Source organism: Arachis duranensis, chromosome 3, assembly GCF_000817695.3.
Source record: "Arachis duranensis cultivar V14167 chromosome 3, aradu.V14167.gnm2.J7QH, whole genome shotgun sequence".
Taxonomy (NCBI): domain Eukaryota; kingdom Viridiplantae; phylum Streptophyta; class Magnoliopsida; order Fabales; family Fabaceae; genus Arachis; species Arachis duranensis.
This window is the reverse complement of record NC_029774.3, coordinates 55,696,051-55,719,798: the sequence shown is the minus strand read 5'-3', so window position 1 is coordinate 55,719,798 and position 23,748 is coordinate 55,696,051. Positions and strand designations below refer to the sequence as shown.

General features: G+C 40.9%; 2 protein-coding genes and 1 pseudogene across 4 annotated transcripts; 1 reads left to right on the top strand and 2 right to left on the bottom strand.

Annotated features, from left to right (window-relative positions):
- The first annotated feature begins 16,323 nt into the window (after window positions 1–16,323).
- On the top strand, window positions 16,324–18,038 carry LOC110278628 (putative ripening-related protein 1; annotated as a pseudogene).
- Window positions 18,039–18,278: 240 nt separating this feature from the next.
- LOC107479441 (exosome complex exonuclease RRP46 homolog) lies at window positions 18,279–22,360 on the bottom strand. 3 transcript variants are annotated; one of them, XR_008007288.1, is made up of 10 exons: window positions 21,885–22,357; window positions 20,713–20,911; window positions 20,471–20,584; window positions 20,168–20,268; window positions 19,865–19,885; window positions 19,654–19,726; window positions 19,505–19,572; window positions 18,991–19,123; window positions 18,649–18,843; window positions 18,279–18,578 (listed from the first exon to the last, which is right to left on the bottom strand). XR_008007288.1 is itself a non-coding variant. In XM_016099573.3 (9 exons), exons 2-9 carry the CDS (start codon window positions 20,816–20,818, stop codon window positions 18,728–18,730), a joined length of 732 nt encoding a protein of 243 aa, XP_015955059.1. In that variant the 5' UTR covers window positions 20,819–20,886; window positions 21,885–22,360; the 3' UTR covers window positions 18,279–18,727. The 3 variants fall into 3 exon arrangements, 2 of the variants coding, with proteins under 2 accessions (XP_015955059.1, XP_015955058.1); XM_016099573.3 differs by having other exon boundaries at window positions 18,279–18,843; window positions 20,713–20,886; window positions 21,885–22,360; XM_016099572.3 differs by having other exon boundaries at window positions 18,279–18,843; window positions 21,885–22,356.
- On the bottom strand, window positions 21,881–22,211 carry LOC127745519 (uncharacterized; the record flags this gene model as incomplete). Its single annotated transcript, XM_052258306.1, is given in 1 exon segment — window positions 21,881–22,211. A coding segment is annotated over 1 exon segment (331 nt), but the record flags the coding sequence as incomplete, so codon positions are not given.
- Window positions 22,361–23,748: the final 1,388 nt, after the last annotated feature.

Sequence of the window (23,748 nt, the reverse complement as noted above, 5' to 3'; positions counted from 1 at the left end):
CTCCGAACCTTGGGAGATGGAAAAATTCATCACCAAATCCCATCACTAAGAAAGAGGATAGAGCAAACTAGAGGAGCTCAAGCATTCCATTGGACCATCAAGAGGAAGAAGTAGCCGCCGCACTAAGGTGGACCCGCTCCTTAATTTCCTTGCTTTTATTGTTATTTGTCTGTTTTTATGTTTATTTTCTATCTAAGTCTTATCTTTATTACATGATCATTAGTGTTTAGAGTCTATGTCTTAAAGCTATGAATGATTCCATGAATCTCTCACCTTAAATGAAAAATGTTTTTATTTCCAAAAGAACAAGAAGTGCATGAATTTCGAAATTTATCTTGAAATTAGTTTAATTATTTTGATGTGGTGGCAATACTTCTTGCTTTCTGAATGTATGCTTAAACAGTACATGTTTAAAATTGGAATTAAGAAAAGTTGACTCTTGAAAGAATAATGAAAAAGGATACATGTGATTGGTGATTTGAAAAATCATAAAACTGATTCTTGAAGTAAGAAAAAGTAGCGAAAAGCAAAAGCTTTTGCGAAAAAAAATTGCGAAAAATAAAGAAAAAAAGAGAAAGAGAAAGAAAAAGCAAGCAGAAAAAGCCAATAGCTCTTTAAACCAAAAGGCAAGGGTAAAATGGATCCAAGGCTTTGAGTATCAATAAATAGGAGGGCCCAAAGGAATAAAATCCTGGCCTAAGCAGCTAAATCAAACTGTCCCTAACCATGTGTTTGTGTCATGAAGGTCCAAGTGGAAAGCTTGGGACTGAGTGGTTAAAGTCGTGATCCAAAGCAAAAGAGTGTGCTTAAGAACTCTGGGCACCTATAACTGGGGACTCTAGCAAAGCTGAGTCACAACCTGAAAAGGTTCACCCAGTCATGTGTCCGTGGCATTTATGTATCCGGTGGCAATATTGGAAAACAAAATGCTAAGGGTCACGGCCAAGACTCATAAAGTAGCTGTGTTCAAGAATAAAAAAGAACTTAACTAGGAAAATTAATAACACTATCTGTATTTCTGAGTTCCTAAAGAGGCCAACAATTCTGAACTCCAATGGATAGAGAGATGCCAAAACTATTCAGAGGGAAAAAGCTACTAGTCCTGCTCATCTAATTAAAACTAATCTTCATTGATATTTTTGAAATTTATTGTACTTTCTCTTCTTTTTATCTTATTTTGTTTTTGATTGCTTGGGGACAAGCAACAATTTATGTTTGGTTTTGTGATGAGCGGATAATTTATACGCTTTTTGGCATTGTTTTTAGGTAGTTTTTAGTATGTTTTAGTTACTTTTTATTATATTTTTATTAGTTTTTATGCAAAAATCACATTTTCGGACTTTACTATGAGTTTGTGTATTTTTGTGTAATTTCAAGTATTTTCTGGCTGAAATTTAGGGACCTGAGCAAAAATCTGATTCAGAGGCTGAGAAAGGACTGCAAATGCTGTTGGATTCTGACCTCCCTTCACTCAAACGCGTTTTTCTAGAGCTGCAAAAGTCCAATTGGTGCGTTCGTAATTGCGCTAGAAAGCTAACATCTTGTGCTTTCCAGAAATGTTTAATAGTCCATACTTTGCCTGAGATTTGACGACCCAAGCTGGCGTTAAACGCCAGCCAGAGACCCTTTTCTGGCGTAAAACGCCAGAACTGGCACACTTCTTGGCGTTAAACGCCCATTTTGGCACCCAGGGTGGCGTTTAACTCCAATTTGAGGCACATGCACGTGGAAGCTTGAAAGCTCAGCCCAAACACTCACCAAGTGGGCACCGAAAGTGGATTTCTGCACTATCTACACCTAGTTACTCATTTTTTGTAAAACTAAGTTACTAGTCTAATATAAGAACTACTTTTAGTGATTCATTTTGTAACGCATGACATTTTACATCTCATATTGTATCTTCTACGGCATGAGTCTCTAAACCCCATAGATGGGGTGAGGAGCTCTGCTGTGTCTCAATGGATTAATGCAATTAATATTATTTTCTATTCGATCACGCTTGATTCTGTTCTAAGATACTCACTTGTACTTCAATATAAAAAATATGATGATCCATGACACTCATCATCATTCTCAAATTTATGAACGCGTGTTTGGCAACCACTCCTGTTCTATCTGAGCTCAACGTAGTCATTGGGCGACAGCTTGAGTGCGTGTCTCTTAGGTTTCTAATCCACGTGTTTGACTTGCATCTCCTGACAACAGAGCATTCAAACCCATGAGATCAGAACCTTCGTGGTGAAGGCTAGAACAAACGAGCTTCAAACTCACAAATATTGGGCACAGTGACAGTGTGTAAAAGGACAGAGAGGTCTTATTCTGACATGAGTGAGAACCGATAGATGATTAGCCGTGTGGTTGCTGTGCCTGGTATTTTTCATCCGAGACGAGAGATCCGACAGATGATTAGCCGTACAGAAGCCATGCCTAGACTATTTTCACTGAGAGGAAGGATGGTAGCCATTGACAACCGTGATCCACCAACATATAGCCAGCCATAGAAAAAGCCATGCGTGTTTGGAGAAGAAGACAGTAGAAAAATAGAGATTCAGATGACAGAGCATCTCCAGAACCTCAACATGTTCTCCATTACTGAATAACAAGTATCATTCATTTCATGCTTTTTTTTACTTTTAACAAACGAAATCATTTTTATCACTAATCTCCTGACTAATAGTTACAGGATAACCATAGCTTGCTTCAAGCCGGCAATCTCTGTGGGATCGACCCTTACTCACGTAAGGAATTATTACTTGGACGACCCAGTGCACTTGCTGGTTAGTTGTGCGGAGTTGCAAAGGTGTGATTGCGATTCCGTGAACCACACTCATATTGTCACAAAACAAGGGTATACTATTGATTTTTAATTTGTAATCTTCTAATTGAGTTTTCAACCAAATTAATTGTGAACAACAAGCGGAGGCAGAGATATATTCAGCTTCGGCTGTGGATAGAGCTAATGTGGCTTGTTTCTTGCTTGACCACATGTTGAGTGAGCTTCCAAGGAAGTAACACATGCCCGATGTGCTTCTTCTATCTTCTCGATCTCCTGCATAATCTACATCACAAAACCCTACTGCACAAAAATCATCAGATTTTGGATACCATAAGCCATAGTCACTAGTTCCCTTAATGTATCTAATGATGTGTTTAACGGCTGAAAGATGGGATTCTTTGGGGTGAGATTAAAATCTTGAACATACACCCACACTTTGAACAATATCCAGTCTAGAGGAGGTAAGGTACATGAGTGAACCTATCATTCCTCTATACCTTGTTTCATCCACATCTTTTCCATCATCATCCTTTTCAAGTTTAGTGTTTGGATGCATTGGTGTTCCCATTGGTTTGGAATTTTCTAGGCCAAATTTTTTGATTAATTCTTTTGCATACTTCTCTTAGTGAATAAAAGTACCACCAGGAGTTTGTTTAATTTGGAGGCCAAGAAAGAAAGTTAGCTCTCCCATTAAACTCATTTCAAATTCACTAGTCATGAGTTTTCCAAACTCTTCACACAAGGATTCATTGGCCGATCCAAACACAATATCATCCACGTAAGCTTGAACTAGGAGAATATCATCATTAGATGCTTTAATAAATAAAGTTGTGTCGGTGGTACCCCTTTGAAAGTGATTTTCCAATAAGAAGGTACTAAGCCTTTCATACCAAGCTCTTGGAGCTTGCCTAAGGCCACAAAGGGCCTTTGAAAGTTTGAAAACATGATTTGGAAATTCTTTATTTTCAAAATTGGGGGGTTGTGCCACATACACTTCTCTATCAATAAAGCCATTAAGGAAAGTGTTCATACCCTGGGTTGAGTTGTCCGACCCGGGATGTTCTACAGACAAAGCGACCGACCTCTTCAGGTCAGGATAACCCGACCTCTTCTCAAAGAGCTCGGCCAAGTCACGGGGAAGCCCAAACAAAGGGCCCAAATAGAGGAACACGTCCTAAATCCGAGGGCAGCCCAAGCGCGTAGAGATAAAGGCGGTTCCCTTGAAAGATAAAGATGACCTCACTAAAAGATAAGATAAAGATAAGATAAGATAACTAACTTATCTTATCCACAGGAGGCCACATCTCACCATTATAAATACACTGGAGCACCCAGGTATATCTCATACTCTGATTCTACTAAATACCTGTTTAATACCCTTGCTAACTTAAGCATCGGAGTCCCTTGCAGGTACCCCCACCCTTCGGTGATAAAGGATCAGTAGCACTCTCAGTTCAACAAGTCGGACACACCAGCTCCGGCCGCTATACACCTGCTGGACACGTCGGCTCCGGCCAGTACAGAAGATCTCGTCCGAGATCGACCTCCAGTTTCAGGTAACACTCGGAACATTGGTGTTGTTTCTGGGAAACTTGGAAGTCATCCCATCACCATGGCGGACGATCATGACAACGACCACGATTCAGGTTTAGAAGATAGAACACCGCATAAAAACGCGGATGCTATACTCAAAAATACTCCGGAACCCAACGGGGACAAAAATTCATCAAATCCAGGAGTGATAGAGGCGCTTCAAGATTGACTAAAGCAACTTGAGAAAGAAGCCCAACATCAACACAAAAAAGAAGAGGATTTACATCGGGAGATAAGGCGACGCTGAGAATTAGAAGATAAGCTTCTAAAACTCGAAGCCGATCTCAAAACTAAAGCTACTCGATCCACTCCAGAGGATAGCTCTCGCGAGGATCAAGATCCATTCACTAGGGAAATTATGAAAATCAAAATCCCAAAAGACTTCAAACTTCTGGATATGACTCTATACGACGGCACCTCAGATCCCAACCATCATCTCAGCAATTTCAGAAGTAGAATGTACCTGACTGACGCCCCGGATGCAGTTCGCTGCAAAGCCTTTCCAACAACTCTTACCAAGACAGCCATTCGATGGTTCGACAACCTACCCCCAAAGTCCATCTCGAGCTTCGACGACCTGGCCAAAAAGTTCCTGGCCAGATTTTCCATACAAAAGGACAAAGCTAAACACGCACCCAGCCTACTAGGAATCAAGCAAGGAGATCAGGAGAGTCTTCGTAACTACATGGAAAGATTCAATAAAACATGCATGGACATACAAAATCTACCAACAGAAGCTGCCATCATGGGTCTCATAAATGGCCTATGAGAAGGACCGTTTAGCCAATCTATATCAAAGAAGTACCCTGTATCCCTAGACGAAGTACAAGAACGGGCACAGAAGTACATCAACATAGAGGAGAATTCTCGACTTGGGGAAGCCTCAAGGTTCGGTCCTGCCTACCGAGATAAAGATAAAGAATCCAAGAAAACGGAAGATCGCTCCAGGGAGAGAATCAAAAAATATCATAACTACACCCCTCTTAGGGTATTCTTGGTAGATGTTTACAAAGAAATCTGCCATACGGAGAAAATACCCCCAGCTCGGCCACTCAAAGGCAAAAGAGGAGGAGGAAATCTGCCATACATTCCACCAACGAATGCTTCGACTTGAAAAACATCATAGAAAAATTAGTAAGAGAAGGAAAACTAGATCGATTTTTGGCCAATCGGGACGAAGAACCAAGAAAAAGAAGAAGGGATGAGGATGTCGGACGATCTGAACGATCACCCCGCACACCGGAAAGACACGTCCACGTGATACACGACGGATTTGCTGGGGGAAGAATCTCCAAATCATCCCGCAAGCGACACCTTAAAGAAGTATACCATGTCGAAGGAAAGAAGGAGGCACTAGACATCCCAGCAATCACGTTTACCAAAGAAGATGCATCCAGAATCATCTCAGGACACGACGATCCCATGGTCATCATAATCATATTAGCAAACGCCAACATCCACTGTACATTAATTGACCAAGGAAGCTCTGCCGACATCTTATTCAAAACTGCCTTTGACAAGCTCGGCTTAGAAGAAAAAGAGCTAAGAGCATACCCGAACAGCCTGTTCGGACTTGGGGATACCCCAGTACAACCGCTGGGATACATATCGCTACATAAAACCTTCGGAAAGGGGAACCAATCCAGAACACTCAAGATAGATTACATTGTGGTCAACGTAAGTTCAGCCTACAATACCTTAATAGGCCGGACAACGTTAAATCAACTCGACACAATAATTTCAACTCCACATCTATGTATGAAATTCCCAACTGCAGAAGGGATAGCTACAATAAAAGTAGATCAAAAGATGGCGCGTCGCTACTATAACGAAAGTCTAAACCTCCGAGACGAAGGAGGAGAGTTCCACACAATCGAGCTCGGTGGAGTTCAGAGACGAGAAGAACTCCGTCCACAACCCAAAGGAGAAGTAGAAAGGGACCAGATCGGAGACACCTCGGATAAAACAACTAATATTGGCACGATCCTGAAAGGAGACACAAAGGAATCACTAATACGGTTCCTACAAGATAATGTTGATCTCTTCGCATGGAAAGCTACCGACATGCCAGGCATAGATCCCGAACTAATGAGCCACAAGTTGGCAGTCTACCCGGGATCTCGGCCGATACAACAAAAACGAAGAAAACTCGGGCCAGAACGGTCTCAGGCTGTAGAAGAACAAGTACAAGCACTACTAGAGGCAGGATTTATAAGAGAAGTTAAATACCCACTATGGCTAGCAAACGTCGTCTTGGTGAAAAAGTCAAATGGGAAGTGGCGAATGTGCACCAACTACACCGACCTCAACAAAGCCTGCCCGAAAGACCCTTATCCACTCCCAAGCATCGATGCTCTAGTAGATGCCTCATCAGGATATAAGTATCTCTCGTTCATGTACGCATACTCAGGGTACAACCAGATCCCAATGTATCCACCAGATCAAGAAAAATCCTCGTTTCTCACACTAAAGGCCAATTATTGCTACATCGTAATGCCTTTCGGCCTTAAGAACGCGGGAAGCACTTATCAAAGGCTAATGAATAAAGTCTTCTCAAACCACATCGGGAAAATCATGGAGGTCTATGTGGATGACATGTTGATAAAGACACAAAGTGAAGAGACATTACTGACCGACTTGGTTCAATTGTTCGACACCATACGGAAGCACGGCATGCGACTCAACCCGGCTAAATGCACCTTCGCAGTGGAAGCAGGTAAATCCAGATAAATGCCAGGCCATACTCAACATGAAAAGCCCAACCTGCGTCAAAGAGGTACAACAACTCAATGGAAGATTGGCGGCCTTGTCCAAATTCCTAGCAGGGTCAGCAATAAGATCCCTCCCCTTCTACGCCACCTTAAGGAAGGGAAAGAACTTCGAGTGGACAACAGAATGTGAACAAGCCTTCCGAGACTTCAAAGAATTCTTGGGGCAGCCACCTATCCTATCTCGACCACAAGAGGGAGAACCACTCATACTGTACCTCGCAGTAGGAAGTCAGGCAATAGCCTCAGCACTAATTAGAGAAGACAAAGGGGGACAACAACCCGTCTACTTCATTAGTAAGGCACTACAGGGGTCAGAGCTAAACTACCAGAAAATAGAGAAGTTTGCCTACGCCCTGATACTCACATCCCGACGACTTCGCCCATACTTCCAAGCGCATACCATTAAAGTTCGGACCAACCAGCCCATAAAAGGGATATTGCAGAAAACAGATCTAGCAGGAAGAATCCTACAGTAGGCAATCGAGTTGTCCGAGTTCGACCTCTAATATGAGGCACGGACAGCCATTAAATCACAACACCTGGCCGACTTCATCGCAGAATTCACAGACACCCCGGAAATACCCATAGAGTGGAACATATACGTGGACGGATCCTCAAATAAAATCGGAAGCGGTGCAGGTGTGATAATTGAAAGCAACCAAGGAACCCAACTTGAGCTTTCCCTTAAATTCGGATTCCCGGCCTCAAACAACCAAGCGGAATACGAAGCGTTATTAGCTGGTTTGAAGCTGGCTAAGGAGGTTGGAGCTCAGAGACTCAACATCTACAGTGACTCACAAGTCATTACCTCACAAATAACGGGAAGCTACCAAGCCAAAGATCCTACCATGAAAAGATATTTGGATAAAACCAAAGAACAGCTCGGACAACTAGGGGGATATAGGATCTGCCACATACCCCGTGAGCAAAATGCCCGAGCTGACGCACTCTCGAAATTAGCCAGCACCAAACCAAGGGGCAACAACAGAAGCCTCATCCAAGAAATACTGCAGAACCCGTCAATATCAGAAGAAGAAAAAGTCCTAGCCATAACAGGTTGGGATCAAGGATGGATGACCCCCATAATTAACTACCTCAAAACAGAAGCGCTCCCCACAGATGAAAAGGAGGCAAAGAGGTTAAAGAGAGAGGCATAGTACTACACTATCATAAACAACACCCTGTACAAAAGGGGGATTTTAATACCTTTGTTAAAATGCGTACCGACTTCTAATACAAAGGAAGTCTTGGAAGAAGTACAGAGCGACATTTGTGGTAATCATCTCGGAGCGCAAGCTCTCACCAAAAAGGTACTCCGGGCGGGATTCTATTGGCCAACTCTACGAAAGGAAGCTACAGAATTCGTAAAGACATGTCCACCATGTCAGAAACATGCCAACTTTCACATCGCCCCGCCGAAAAAGCTCATCAGCGTGACCTCACCCTGGCCATTTGCAAAATGGGGACTCGACCTTCTCTGACCCTTCCCACAGGGATCGGGACAAGTAAAATTCCTCATAGTAGGAGTTGACTATTTCACAAAATGGATCGAGGCAGAACCCCTCGCCAATGCCACTACCCAAAGAAGCCGGAAATTCCTATATAGAAACATTGTTACGAGGTTCGGGGTACCATACTCCATCACCACAGACAACGGTACCCAATTTACAGATGCAGGCTTCAGAAAATTAGTGGCCGACTTGAATATAAAACACCAGTTCACCTCCGTTGAACATCCCCAAGCCAATGGACAAGCCGAAACAGCCAACAAGGTCATATTGGCCGGGCTGAAGCAGAGACTACAAGAAGCAAAGGGGGCTTGGGCCGAAGAACTTCCACAAGTCTTATGGGCGTATCGGACAACCCCCCATTCTACTACGAACGAATCACCATTCCGACTAGCATACGGAGTGGAGGCAATGATTCCAATAGAGGTCGAGAAAGGATCCCCCCGAGTAGTCCACTACAATGAACAAACTAATCCTCAACTCCAAAGAGAAGAGCTCGACCTACTTCCAGAAATCCAAGAAAAAGCTCGGACCAGAGAAGAGGCACTAAAGCGGCGAATGGCTTCCAGGTATAATCAAAAGGTAGTGCCAACAGATTTCACAAAAAATGATCTCGTCTTAATCCGAAATGATATTGGAACAACTCGACCCGGAGAAGGAAAGTTGGCAGCTAACTAGAAAGGACCCTACCGAGTCACAGAAGTACTTGGGACGGGCTACTACAGACTGTCCGAACTCGAGGGTCGGGAACTTCCCATATCATGGCACGCCTGTAACCTAAGAAGGTACTATAGTTAGGAAAGGTAAAAGATTTCAAGATGCACTCTTTTTCCTGAAAAGGTTTTTTAATGAGGCGTCAAGATTGAGACTTAAGGGTACAAAAAACTCCCGCCTACATATGTATATATATTTGCACTTCCTTTAAATGAAATATATTTCAGATATTCTACAAATTCCCAAGACGCATTAATCTGAAGCATTCATCGTCCGATTATAAAGCAACGGATCGACAGAAAGTGAAGAACAGATTCACTGTACGATCTCGATAGGAATGATCAACCGACAAAGGTGAAAACGTGATTCACCTAAAGGTTGATCAAACTGGGACAAAAACCACCATCTACAAATCGGCAAAGATGAACACAGAATAATGCAAGAAGTTATCGAAAGTGATCCCAAAAAAAACCTGACGAGGTCTTATGGATTGCTATATAATAACTTAAAAAAGACTGGCCAATATTAAAAAAGTTGGACCAAGTCAACCCAAGTTATCAGCAAATCCCTGGAAAGAGGTCTGGCCAACCCTATTAAAGAGGAATTGCTATAACTTAGAAGAGATCGACCTAACGAAGTCGGTCTCCTACAAGACAAGTTGTAAAAGTAATCCCTGAAAGAGACCTAACAAAGGTCCAAGAAAGAGGATTACAAAAAATAACTTAGAAGAGATTGACCTAACAAAGTCGGTCTCCTACAAGACAAATTGTAAAAGTAATCCCTGAAAGAGACCTAACAAAGGTCCAAGAAAGAGGATTACAAAAAACAACTTAGAAAAGATCGACCTAACGAAGTCGGTCTCCTACAAGACAAGTTGTAAAAGTAATCCCTGAAAGAGACCTAACAAAGGTCCAAGAAAGAGGATTACAAAAAACAACTTAGAAGAGATCGACCTAACGAAGTCGGTCTCCTACAAGACAAGTTGTAAAAGTAATCCCTTAAAGAGACCTAACAAAGGTCCAAGAAAGAGGATTACAAAATAACTTAGAAGGGGACCAACATAAAGAAGACGGTTATGAGCGAGGAAGCCAAAAAACAAGTCGGACCCCCTATAGTTATGGCCTCAGAAGGATCCAAGCTACAAACAATAAAGTACGAAAGCAACCTAAAGAGGCCAAGCAGCAAGATTCCAACATCGGAACAAGATACCATGATAAAACGCAACAAAAGCATAGTATGATAAAGCCTCAAGAGGCCACCAAAATCTACCTTAGAAAAGAGAGCTACTTTTGTTTTTCAAATAAAAGTTGCCGGGCAGGCAACTAAAAAGCGTCAGTAGTCACACAAAATAATAAACAAGTTCAAAAAGCCCACAAACCGGGCTATTTACACAAGTACTTAGAAAAATGATCAGCTAAGGTCGGGAGCCTTCTCGGCAGCATCAGGAGGAGGAGAAGGAGGGCGAGTCTGAAAAGGCACGGCATTCATAGTTCCATCATCCCGATTCAGAATCTGGCAATCCGGATCAGACACAACGGGAGGAACCAAGGAAGTTGACACTTTGGCAGAAGGCACAGGGGGAGGATCAGCATCATCATCATCCTGGTCATCAGGGACAATCTTACCATCCCTCACGACGTTGTCTAGGCTGAAGAGAGTAAGGTCAGCCTCAGGAGCAATAATCCGAACCTGCTCCTTCAGGTTCTCATAGGCAGTAGTTACACTACCAACAAGATGACCCTGGAGCTCGGCATAATCAGCTCGGGCGTTTTCCAACTCCTCCTTCAGACGCATCCCCTTCCAATAAGATGTGACATAACTATCCTTATGTCTCAGGGCCGTATCCTCAGCCAGCCTTACAGAGGCAGCCAAAGAAAGGGAACTCGCCTTCTCATTTTTCAGGTCTTTTTCCAACTTGGCCACCTTCACCTCGAGCTCCTCCTTCAAGCCATTTATCCGATCGAACTCCCGTTTGGCCTCCTCCATAAAGGCTTTGGTGGCATGAAGGGGAAGACTTTGGGCAGTCTGATACAGGGCCGCTCCCAAGTGTGCCAACTTAATACCACTTCGAGCCACATAATCAAAATGCTGAAGAAGGGAGACGTCATCCATAGAAAGGGTGCCATAAGGACCTATTTGTTGATCTATAAACTCGATCGGATCAAAGTCAGGAGCGTCAAGGTTGAAAGGCTCAGTTACTTTCTCCTTCTTACTAGGAGGAGCGCCAGAAGCAACGACCAAAGTCTGTGAAGGATCGACCTGACGAAATCAAGGAGTAGGAATTGCCTTCCTCGGCCCAGGAGAACTCGACACAGGAGGCTTTAATGGGACCTGAGAAGACCTTTCCCCGGTCACCTTGGCCGAGATGTTCAGAGCAGCAGTTGCCTTCTTCGCCTTTTTAAAGGCCTTCATGGGGTCACTATTCTTTGACATTTCTGCAAAAACAAAATCAGCCACAACAAAGAAGTTACAATCTCAATAAAAGGAAGAAAAAGGAGACAAGTATAGAAACAAGTCAGACAACTACCCAAAACAGTCCGAACCAAGGATGGGTCATTCAAAAACCTCTTCATATCAAGATGGGGAGGTTTTCCCCAGAGATCCTCAAGAGCAACTACAAAAGCCTGCTCAACCTCGTCAAGCATCTCCCATGTGTACCGAGACACTCTCACATCCTTCTGCCACTCTAGAGGGAAAGAAGGTTCATCATTTTCATCAAGAAAAAAGGGGCGGACCCCCTCCACAGCACGGACCTTAAAGAAGTAATTCTTGAAGTCCTTAAAGGACTCATCATACATAGCAAAAACTTTATGCCCCTGGGCGGACCTGAAGGAAACCCAGGAAGCTTTCTTTTTTGAAGAACTGCTGGGCTTGGCGGAAACAAACAAGTAAAGAAAAAGAGTTTGAGAAGGTGTTACGTCTAATTCTCGGCAGAGAAGCTGAAAAATTTTAATAAAACCCCAGGAATTTGGGTGAAGCTGGGATGGGGCAATGTTACACGACCACAACAGGTCGGTCTCAAAAGCAGTAAAAGGAAAAGTAACGTTCAACTGACTGAAGAAATATTCATAAGCATAAAAGAAGGGACGCTCTCCCTCAACAGAAGTCGGAAAACAAACTCTCTCGTCAGAATCAGGAGCGACAAGCTCATAATCCTCCTCACGAGCATTGTTACCACAAATCCTATGGCGCTTCCTCAGCTCTGTGCAAAACTCAGCATCCACAACAGAAACACACAACAAAACAAGGGAGTCCAGCCAATCGAACATCCCCTCGGGAACTCTAGAAGACATCTCTACAATGTTATTGCGAGAAGACATGAGGCCAACTAATCCTACAAGTAAGAAAAGAAGATGTGGTTACTACAAACATCTCGGACAAAGGAAGAAACAACTCGGTCAATACCTCTCAAGTGATGAAACAAAGAAAAGGAAAACCCCAAGACTCAAACCAAAGTCCTGGGGCATCCTTTGGAGGCAGTAACAAAACAAGGTTTCCAGAAATCAATCCACAAGCTTACATCCTAGCATGCCTCAAAAAAGAGATTCAAAAAATAGCAAACACCAAGAAACACCTTTCTTCAAGGAGAAACACAGAAAATCATTACAGTCTACCAAGCAAAAAAACATTCCCAAACATCAGGCACACCAAGCAAAGACCATTAAAGATACAACCTTTTTCAAGAAGCAGACAAAAGCAAACCTTCAAACAAACGAGGAACAAACGTGGACAAGCGGTATCAAGAACAAAAACAACAAAAACATGAAAAGCCCTAAAGGCATCCAGCAAAAGCAAAAAGGATCATGCAGAATATAGAGAAACTCCCGGAAAGCACATTCCAAACAAATCTAGGGCACAATGGAAATAGAAAGATCCAAACTTTCTCAAAAAGGGAGGATCAAAATCAAAACTTTATCACAAAGCCAAGGCACGGAACAGGGACTAACCTGGAGGCGAAAGAAACTTCGAGAAAGTGTAAAAATGGAAGTTGCCCAGAAAATCGCCAAGCAACAAAGCAGAAGCACAAAGCGAAAGACAGAGAGCGAAGAGAGAAGAGAAAAGTTGCGAAGAGGTTATGGAGAAAACAAAAAGGAGAGAAACCGTTTCTGGGTTTATCAGTAGCTAAGAGAAGGGGGTTGAATCTTAGCCCCTTTTTTGCTTAGTAACTCTTGCTGTCCTTCATAACACTTGAGGAGATATTTCTTGTTTTTGTCTCATGCCTAGCCAAGAGACCTTTTCGTTTTGTCTTGTGACTAGCCACGAGATATTTTTCAATTTTGTCTCCTATGCAGCAGAATCAGAAATGGAGTAGAAGAGAGAAAAAATTACACCAAGATATATCCTGGTTCAGCTGCTAAGTGCAATGCAACCTACATTCAGTCTCCATCACAACAATGATGGAATTTCACTATAATCATCTTTGATTACAAACACCAATTCTCCCTAGGAACTACCCTTCCTATCCGGGACAAGTCCAGAATCTAATTCCAATCCTGAACTTGACTTGGTAACCTACCAAGCTTTCAACTGCAAAGTGCTAACCCAACTTGCAAAGGGATTCCCACAGAATCATGATACACAACACAAATGTACAAAGGACCTCTAAGAATATCTATGACTTTTCTTTTAATTTTGCATACTCTGCCTTTTTTCGTTCTATGGTTTTTTCTTACAAACCTCACTGTTTGACTTTTTCCATGAGACTTAAGACAGAAAAAATTAAACAGAAAAATACAAAATGAAGAACATTGAAGGAGAAGAACTTCTGTTAGCTTAGGTAGCTATGTGAACACTGTGCTTTCACTCTTTTTCTTTCCTTGCTTCAAGCCCTGGCTGTTCTCCCTTATTTATAGAAGGGGAAGCCTCCATGGTTGAAACTGTTGAACCAAGCTAAACTTCTTCTTCTTCAAGCAAAACCATTTCGGCTAGAGAGAGAGAGAGAGGAGAGATAACCGAATGATATATCCAACATGAAATTACCTCTGAGTCTTCTCTTTACACCAAGCTTCATCAATCCGAGCCATCTAACTTGACTTACACTTCAAGAAGGATTCCTAGCCCTTGATGCATTCTTGATGCATGACAGCTCCTCCTGCTCCACTTTTGCTTCCTCCTTCATGTAGCCTCCCTAGCCACCTTCTGTGATGAGTGAACACAAAGCAGAGACGAGCCATGCCTCTGAGATCTTCTTCCTCTGACCGAGATCAACTTCTTTCATTTTTGGTATGGAGAGCATGAGCTTATTTCACCAAATCTTACCTATTTTTGATGAAGATCTCAGCCACAGCATACTTTTTGTTTTCTTTTTCTTGCCATCATTACAATGGTCTTTAGCTTGCATCTAGCTTCTTCTTCATTACTCTGATAGCTTGCAAAGACTTCCATGCTTTCTCTGTGAAGTGACCAAATGAAGAAGAAAGATGAGAGAGAAGAGAGAATAGAAAGAAAAGCATGTAATGGATTTGAACAAATTAAATCAAAATGAATTAATTCCTACTCCCCTTTCTTTCTTAGTGGCGTGTAACATTAATGAGGCCATCAAATCAATTACATATTCTCTCTCATGTTTCCAATGCAAGTTAATTCAAGTTAATTGAATTTGAAATCCATCGTAACTTGAAAGTGGGATCCGTTGGAAGCAAGGAACTTTGCTTTCTTTCAATATTGGTTTTGGACCAAGCTTTGGTCTTAGTAGCAAAGATTCCAATTGGGCTTATATCACAATTTCTGGCCCAAATAGCATAACCATGATTTCAACCACCATAATCACAACAATTTAATATCAAGGCTAAGAAAAATATTCCAATGGGCTTGTTATATTTCGGCCCAATAGCAAAATCTGCATAGCAAAATTATTTAATTAGCACATATGAATTAAAATCAAATTAATAATTTTGCAACTAATTGTTTTAATAATGTTTGATCATCACTAATTTAATTTGGAGTTTTCCAAACTCATCACTCTTAGACGCGATTCTCCTTCCTCATTCTCACTCTCAAGCGCGATTCTCCTTCCCCCTCTCTCTAGCGGTACATTTCTCTTTTCTCTATTTCCGGTGTGGCACTATTCTTCTTCGCTCTCTCTCAGGCACGGTTGCGATTCTCCTTCTTCTCTCTCAGATGCGGTGCCCTCTGTCTCAAGCGCGAACTTCTTTGACAACATTTTCTTTATTTGATTTTGTAAGGTAAGATTCTACTCATTATGCTTTTGATTCTTCATTTTGAGCTTCTTCAACTTGATTACACAATAATGAGCAGGAACAAATTATTATTTTATACCCGTAGAAATGTTTGATTATAATTTGATTATGAATTTGATTTGTGGTTTAGTTTAATTTGTTGTGAAAGTAGTCATTATTAGTGTCGTATTGTACTTGAACACCACGTGCTTGTGAAAATACTTGAATGAAAATATATCGTACTTCATGTTTCAGGATTGTGGGGTAGAAGAGTTTGAAAATTTAATCACTTATCACAAATAATCTTAAAACCAAATAAAAAAATCTGCATTTAATACCACTTACTTTGTTTAGAATTTTCTTTCTAGTTTATTTGGAGCTAGTTTTTTTTTTAATGGTTATAGTCTCCAATTTCTATGTGTTTAATTAACATGAATTTGAACTTTGATTTAGGTTTTGGTATTTGATCATGGTTGGATTTTTCTCCTTTTCTTTGTGTTTCTCTCTCTTCGGTCACTCTTTTAACGTTGGAGGTGCAACGGCTTTCCTTTTGTCCAGACACCCTTCCCTCCCTTCTCTATTCTTCCTCCCCCCTCTTTCTCTCTCTCCTTCCCATCTCCTCCCTCTCTCTCTCCCTCCTTCCCTTTTTCTCCCTCTCTTTCTCTCCCTCCCTCCCTCTCCCTCTCTCTCTCCCTCCCTTACCAAAAACAATCCAATTATATCGAAAAAGCATCCAAATTACATCGAAAAATCCAAATCACATCGAAAGAAGACCTACGGCGATGGAGGGCGTGACGCGATGGAGGACGGCCACGCGATGGCGGAGGCGCGACGTGATGAAGAACGACGACTGCATGCAGGGTGGCTGGCAACCACATCTTCAACGGTGCTGCGTGGACGGCGAGGGCGACAATGTGCTTGACGGCACTGGTGTGGACAGGAAGGGCGTGGACACCGCTGGTTGTTCCCCGTAGACTAGCACCGATGAAACGCCAAACAGTGAGCGGCGGCAAAATGGTGGTTGTCTTCCGTCGAGAGCCCTCCAGCGATGGATGACAACATGAAGACTAGGGCTGACTGGTGCAAGGACAAGGCATGACGCATAATAACTACGATGGAGGATGCGCGGTGAAGAGGCAGCGAGTGAGAGAGATGGAGGATGCGCGGTGAAGAGGCAGCGAGTGAGAGAGCTAGCTGCACACGAGGAATGGTGACTGATGATGGCACACCAGTGATACAAAAGTGGCACGACGTGCAAGAGAAGATTAATAGGAAGAGGAGCGTGAAAGAGAGGACAGAAGGTGCGTATACAAAGTGGTTTGTGGCTTAGGATTGTATGATCGCATATGAAAAGGGAACAAAACTAAATTTTTCGAATTTCAAATTTAGGATTAAAAGAGAGTTAGCTAAGTTAGCTTATATCATAGTTAGTGTCCTATACTTTTCCTTATAACAAAGGGTCCAGTTTTGTATAAAATCCAAGAACATTTGCTTGATTGGAAATGAAATATCATTTTCTTTTCTGGTGTTAAACACTATCAAGAGCATTCTCAAATGACTGAATAATGAATTAACTCCTGCTTTTGCTTGCTGTAGCAATCAATTTCTACTCAAACCAGGACCATAACGTGAAATTTAATAGGCCAAACACTTTACCCATCATATTAAAAAGCCTAAGTGTATTCTAAATAGTATGGATGGCATAGTTGCCAATCTTGGCAAAGTGAAAACTTGTCTCCTTGACCTCCCTCAAAAATGATCTTATGCTTGCCATGAAATAATCAACAATAACCAATTAACTTCTAACCCTTATATATATACTCCTTTAGATCTCATTACATGCATCAAGTACTTCTCAGAACAAAAACTACGAAAGATGAGAAAACTAATAGGGGTTCTACAAGGAAAAGCAAAATAAATAAATAAATAAATAAGATGAAGATTTTTTTGCTCAAAAGCACCCTTTGTTCTCCTAATTTTTCTTGTTATCACAAATTGCTTGTTCTCTGAGGGGCAAAAGTGCCGCCAAGTGGCAGAATCATAGGGAAGAAACCATCTCCAGGATAATGTGTAACGAGAATGATTCAAATTGTAGCATGGAAGGTAAAGCATACACAACCTACAAATGTTCACAAATCACAAGTGACCTCACACACAAGAGCCACTCACATTGAACAGCTTCCAAAAAGGTGGAGACGATGAAAGCCCATCAGAGTGTGAGAACAAGTACCATTCGGATGACACTCCAGTTGTCGCACTCTCTACAGGATGGTTCAACAAGAGCAGGTGCCTGAACATCACAATTACCGAGAATGGGAGGAGTGTGGTGGCAATGGTGGTTGATGAGTGCGACTCAAGAATGAGGCGTGGTGAGGACCATGATTACCAGCCTACCTGTAAGAATAACATTGTTGATGTCTCCAAGGCTGTCTGGGAAGCCTTGGGAATTCCTCATGAGCAATGGGGAGAAACGGACCTTACTTGGTCAGATGCTTGATGTTTTTCAATGGGGTGGCTTGTACATTACTTGGTTTCTATGTTGTGTGATACTTTGCTTAAGAATGTTGTTTTGATTATGTTGTAAATATGAACTTTCTTACACATTATATATATGCGTATTCTTTGTTGGTCTAACTTAGCAGGTATCTCATATATAAACACAAATCATGAGGCACATATTTACAGTAGCATGCCAGAGAAAACTCGGTAAGCCTCTAGAAGGAAACTAAGATGCAAATGAAGAACAATAAATATAGGCAAAATAAAAAAGCAGAAGAGCAGAAAGCTGCTTTTGCTACAAAAATCTTATAAGGCTTCTACAACGAAATGAATAAAGCTTCTGTGAAATTAAGCCTTTCTCAAGTACAAAAAAATTAATCCTTAGAAGAATCCACTCATGGAAATAAATTAAGGATAACAGATATAGAACTAAACCAGAGTATACGAAACACCACGAGCAATCTTATAACCGAAGAATAAAATCTTTACCACTATAAAAGCAACTTCAAGGACAATGTTACAGGAGACTGCAGAAAACCTAGAAGACTCATGAGTGAGTACATTTTTGCAGAGCTAGCAACCGCAGGACAAATACATAATAGTAGTACCTGCATAGATATCCCATGCTCTCCTGCCCTTGTGTAGAAAAGTTAGTTACTAGTAAACTACGTCCAAAGTGGTTTCCTATCAGCCAGCTTTAGATGACTCGCTTGAAGATTTTGGCTCTATGTTCTTTCTCAAAAACTCAGACAACCTTGCACTAACAGCACGCCCTCGTTCTAGGCAGTGAAGATAATCATCCACTTGAAAAATACACCAGGAAATAATTAGATCATAGATTATATAATTCACAGTTGCAATCACATGCTAGGAACAATTGAAAGGTATAAAACAATGGTTCGAACATCTGTAACCATGTAGAAAATATTAAATGAAGTGAGACTAAATACCTGACATAGCACCATGGGTAACAGATGTGATGATACCATGTGCCGTGGGCTCACCACCCTTCTGCGTTGATCTTTCTGGTAGAACGGAAACATTCAAATTTGGAAAAACTAAATAGGAAAATGCTTTCATTTTCTGCCATATGATAAAATTGCAATGAATTAGAGTTGTGTACAAGCAAGAGAAACAGGAATACAATTATCATAATTATAGTATAAACATGTCAGCTGTTAAGTTCCATTAAATCTAACCAGCAAGTAATCATTTACCGGCAAATACAATAAATAGTATATAGAAGATATTGTTAACACTAGTACATGAAAGTGTTTTAGTGATGAAAACAAAGAAAATTAAGAAAAGATTTAAGCATTTCAGCTACAATCCACTAGGTATTGAGACTTTATCAGCTCATCACAAGTCAAATGCTACATAAATCATGTGGGTAGAAGTTTTTTAACCTAACTAAATTCACTAGACATCAGCTGAGTGTGTGTGTGTGTGTGTATATATGCAAACCTCTTCTTCCTGTTTATTTGGGTCCAAAAAGATATAGCCGTTATCTGCTACAGAACAACATATTGCAACTGCAGAGAGAGAAGGATTAGAAATCAGTAATAAGAAAAATGAAATCAGTACACCATAAGATAATAACAAGTGTTGATTACCAGCAAGATGTCTCAGGGGTATTCCAGCATCCACGAGTGCAGCACATGCTGCATTTATTGCACATGGAAGTAGCTACTATGTCAAGAAAAAGAAGAAAAAGATCCAAGAGCATGTTCATGAAATACTTACCTTTATAGGACTGCCTGACTATACACCATGACACACTTAAAGAACAAATACCACAAATCATAAAAGAAATTTCAAGGATACAGCACCATCATCATGAACAACCTGCAGTAAAACCATGAATGTTCAATCCTAAAATACAAGCTCGTATAAAATTTACATGTATATATCACCTTAATACCTAGGAAGAACCAAGGATGTGCCACTAGCTAAAGCTAGTATATAAGCAAAATTAATGCAAACTACAAGAACAATACATATGTAAAAAGGAAAGTTAAAGAGATGCTCAGATTGCAGCATGTTCTTTTACCCTAACTAATTGTGTAAAAATTAACAAACCAACAAAAATGAGAAGGGAGGGAATGAGGGATTCAATGAGAAACATGCCTGTACTATGACTGAAGTGGTGGTATTCGGGTATATTGACCGAATGCAAATGCTCTCTAGTGTTCTCTTCAAAATCATCTCATATTCCCTCTCCGCTTTTCCTACAAGGTTTAAATAAAATAAATTAACTGAAACAGTTGCACCAAAATAGTGACAGTTCTGAGTAACCTAGAATCATGACCAGTAGATAGCCATTTACTTAGCATAGATAGAGAAATTTTATAAATTCAGGCATTGGAAGAAAAGAGTGACACTTGATTGAAAATAATAACGAAAGAGAGAGTTATGCTGTAGTGTAATCACCAATTTGTCCAGTCTTGGGTTTCCAAACAACTTCAAAAGAAGCTTTCTCAGGATTTTCATTCTTCCTGGTACCGGCTTTTGGTCCGTAAACTGCAGCAACCACCTTGGTATCTCCTTCAAACAAGAAAAGCAAACAAACATTTCCCAAAATCAGTTTTGTTTTTTCACTAAAATTGGAAACAACGCGAAATGATAAAACTTCACACAAAACTAAAGGGGAAGGATGGCAGTGAGGGTGAGACCTTGAGACCAGGTAGCGGAGCCATGAGCACGGTGGAGGATGGAGCGAGAACAAGCCAGTGGCCTTAGCTGATTCGGGCTCCGCCCATCTGGCCTCTCAATCTCCATTCAAGAACAATCAGTAGCGGCAACAAGGTTGTCAAACTCGCGAGTCTAAGTAAACTCGTGGAGCTCACCTAGACTCGATTTGTGTGAGATTACCTGTTATGATTTAATAGAATAAAGCATACATCATATATAAGATATATATTTACTCAAATCTAGCCATTCAAAATCAACAAGTACAACCAGTCTACCACAAAGCACAATATTAAACAAAAATAAAGTTATAATAAACCCTAAACCAACATTCTCAGATATCCAGTCTCTAAACAAATAATTCAACAGCCATAACTAAAACTCCTAGCTCTAACCATAGTTATCAGAACCAAACCGGTAATTGACCAAGCCATACGACCAGGTCACTGGTTCAACTGGTGAGTGGGCCACTGATTCACCTGTTTGACCCGGTCATAAATAAAAATGTAAAATTATAAAAATAAAATTAAAACCAAAAGTTAAAACTTAAAATGCATGTCTTTACAAACATATTAATAACAATAAGGTATCAATTCTTAGACATAACTAATAATGCAAAAAGAGATAATAAACAAGTCACTAGTACAAAATATTTTCACAGTTTAAATGAACAAAAGAGAGCAAAAGATAACACAATCAATAAATCATATCCAAGGGGTGATCTCAGAGTCGGCATCTATATCTTCATAGGACAAATTTGAAGCTTGACCAACATTTCGTTCATTTTTATTTGCTTCTATTTCTACATTTGTGTATTTTTCACAAATTAATACCAAGAATAATTCATAATAGCAACTGAGTTGTGATGAACACATTTTTTAAATTATAGCAAAAAAACCAAACAGAGAGCACGGGAACAACAATTTAACTGAACAATTTTACTCTTGAGTTGCAGAGAGCATGAACCTCATTTTCAACAACAAATTCAACGCAACAAATGATTTAGCTCAAAAGATGATTTAAAGATTTACAGCAACAAAAAGTTTAGCTAAGTGATTATTTCAGCAACACAACAACAGATTCAAGCTTCAGCGATGATAATCAGTAAACAACGTCAATTGAGCAAGAAAGAACAGGGGAATTTGTTGGAACTCACCAAGTCGGGGACCAGCTGCTGACGGCAAGGTTCGAAGCAAGAAGACCACAACGACGACCAGCCCCGGGATGTGCGACGAACGCAGGGAAGGCGTGCGACTGAGTGCGAGACGGTGACGAGTCAAAGAGCGACGACGACGACCAGCCCCAGGACCTGCTGCTTCTGCCGCCGGCGACGACGAGCGCAGGGAAGGCGTGCGCTGACTGCGAGACGGTGACTTGACACAGAGCGATGACGAGCTTCAGTGCGAGACCGGAGGCAGTGAGAAAGACCGGAGATGAAAGAGCTTGAGTGCGAGAGTGACAGTGAGAGAGATGAGAGAGGTTCAGCTTGAGCTTGAGCTTGAGCTTGAGTGACTGACGAGACTGAGACAGAGTGGTGGCCTCGTGGGTGCGAGAGGAAAAGGAAGGGGAGACGTTCACCGAGAAGATTAGGGTTTTGGGCTTTTGGCTTACCTTTACTGGAAAACGACGTCGTTTTCAAATTTTTTAAAAAAAAATTAAACATGACCTAGTCCGGGTTGTGGACTGACCGGGTCACCAGTTTTGCTTAAATCCAAATGGGTCGAACCGATTTTTTGCAAGTCTGATGTTTAAGCAATTCGATGAAACGTTCGACCCGATCAAATAAATGAGTGATTGAGTTTTTGGTTGAACTAATTAAATCGAGTCGGATCTAATAACTATGACTCTAACAATTAAAAGCATACACAATTGACATCTAATCATTTAAGTTAAATTTAACAATATAAAATAAACGTACATCAATTTTGTAAAGGTTACCTATGCAACTTGTAAGCACATACAAGATATTGTGAGTTTGTAATATTTAACCTAATTTAATTTCAAATTACTCCAATATAATAATGTTTGTGTAAGTATAACTACAGAAGCAACGAAAAACAAATAATTTGAAACACAAGTTTGAAATTTTAGTTATTGAGTATTGCTAAAGAAAGATAAATATTAAATACTTGAAATAGAGCAGAATTAATGAGATTGAAAAAGCATTGGCTAGAAGCTACGAACAAGGGCAACGCCAAATTGGAAGTGTAGTATCTAAAAGCTTATCTTTGATCACTAAAGTCTGAACGCATATGTCTAAACCAGAAATAGATGCAGTTATAATGACGTACACGTAGCCAGTAGCGACAGACTAGGGGTATCAACGATAGAAACCAACTGGGCGAGTGAGATGAAGCCACGAAACAAAGCAAAGGTAGGACGAAGGCACTAAGCAAACTACAACGACAAACGACAGTGTCCAGCTACTAGCAGGAGGGCAATAAGAGAGTGGAAGTATGGGTGAGAACATGCAACCATAGAGGAAGTGAGTTTGTTACTGAGTGCCGTTAGTGGTAGTGTAATAATGTAACCCAAGGGGAAAGGCCTTTTTTCTAGCAAAACGGTGCCGTTTTTAGCCCAAAATTGGATAAAATTAAACTCGCAAAGTCATCCCTATACCAGTCGAATTTACAAAAAATGAGTTTGAAACCAAGTCAATGCGATTTTACTATTGAGAAAAGAAAACTCGAATTTACTATTACTACAAGAGAAATGATGCGTACTGTCAGATTTAGCGTCGCAAGTTAGCGAGGGATTTACATGCAAATTTGGAAATAAATTTGTTGGGCAAACAATTTAACGGTGTATTCGGTTTTCGACGGTAAATTCGTCGGTAATAGTTGGAGGGAAAAAGAAAAATCTTCACGATAATTATCGTCGAATTTATGATCGGATTTTTTCCGATGATAAACCTAAATAGTGGAACGCTATGTTTTGGTCACTCGCTGATTCGTTACCCGCAGATAAATCCGCTGGTAAATCCGACGGTAATTTTGCCTTAAATTCAAATCGGGAACCCT

Excerpts from the sequence above, each read along its gene's own strand:
- LOC107479441 (XM_016099573.3), bottom strand. The coding sequence starts at position 20,818 with ATGGAGATTGAGAGGCCAGATGGGCGGAGCCCGAATCAGCTAAGGCCA. Across the intron at positions 19,573-19,653 it reads ACCCCTGAGACATCTTGCTG|TTGCAATATGTTGTTCTGTA; the intron begins GTAATCAACACT and ends CTCTCTCTGCAG. Across the intron at positions 18,844-18,990 it reads TACCCATGGTGCTATGTCAG|TGGATGATTATCTTCACTGC; the intron begins GTATTTAGTCTC and ends GTATTTTTCAAG.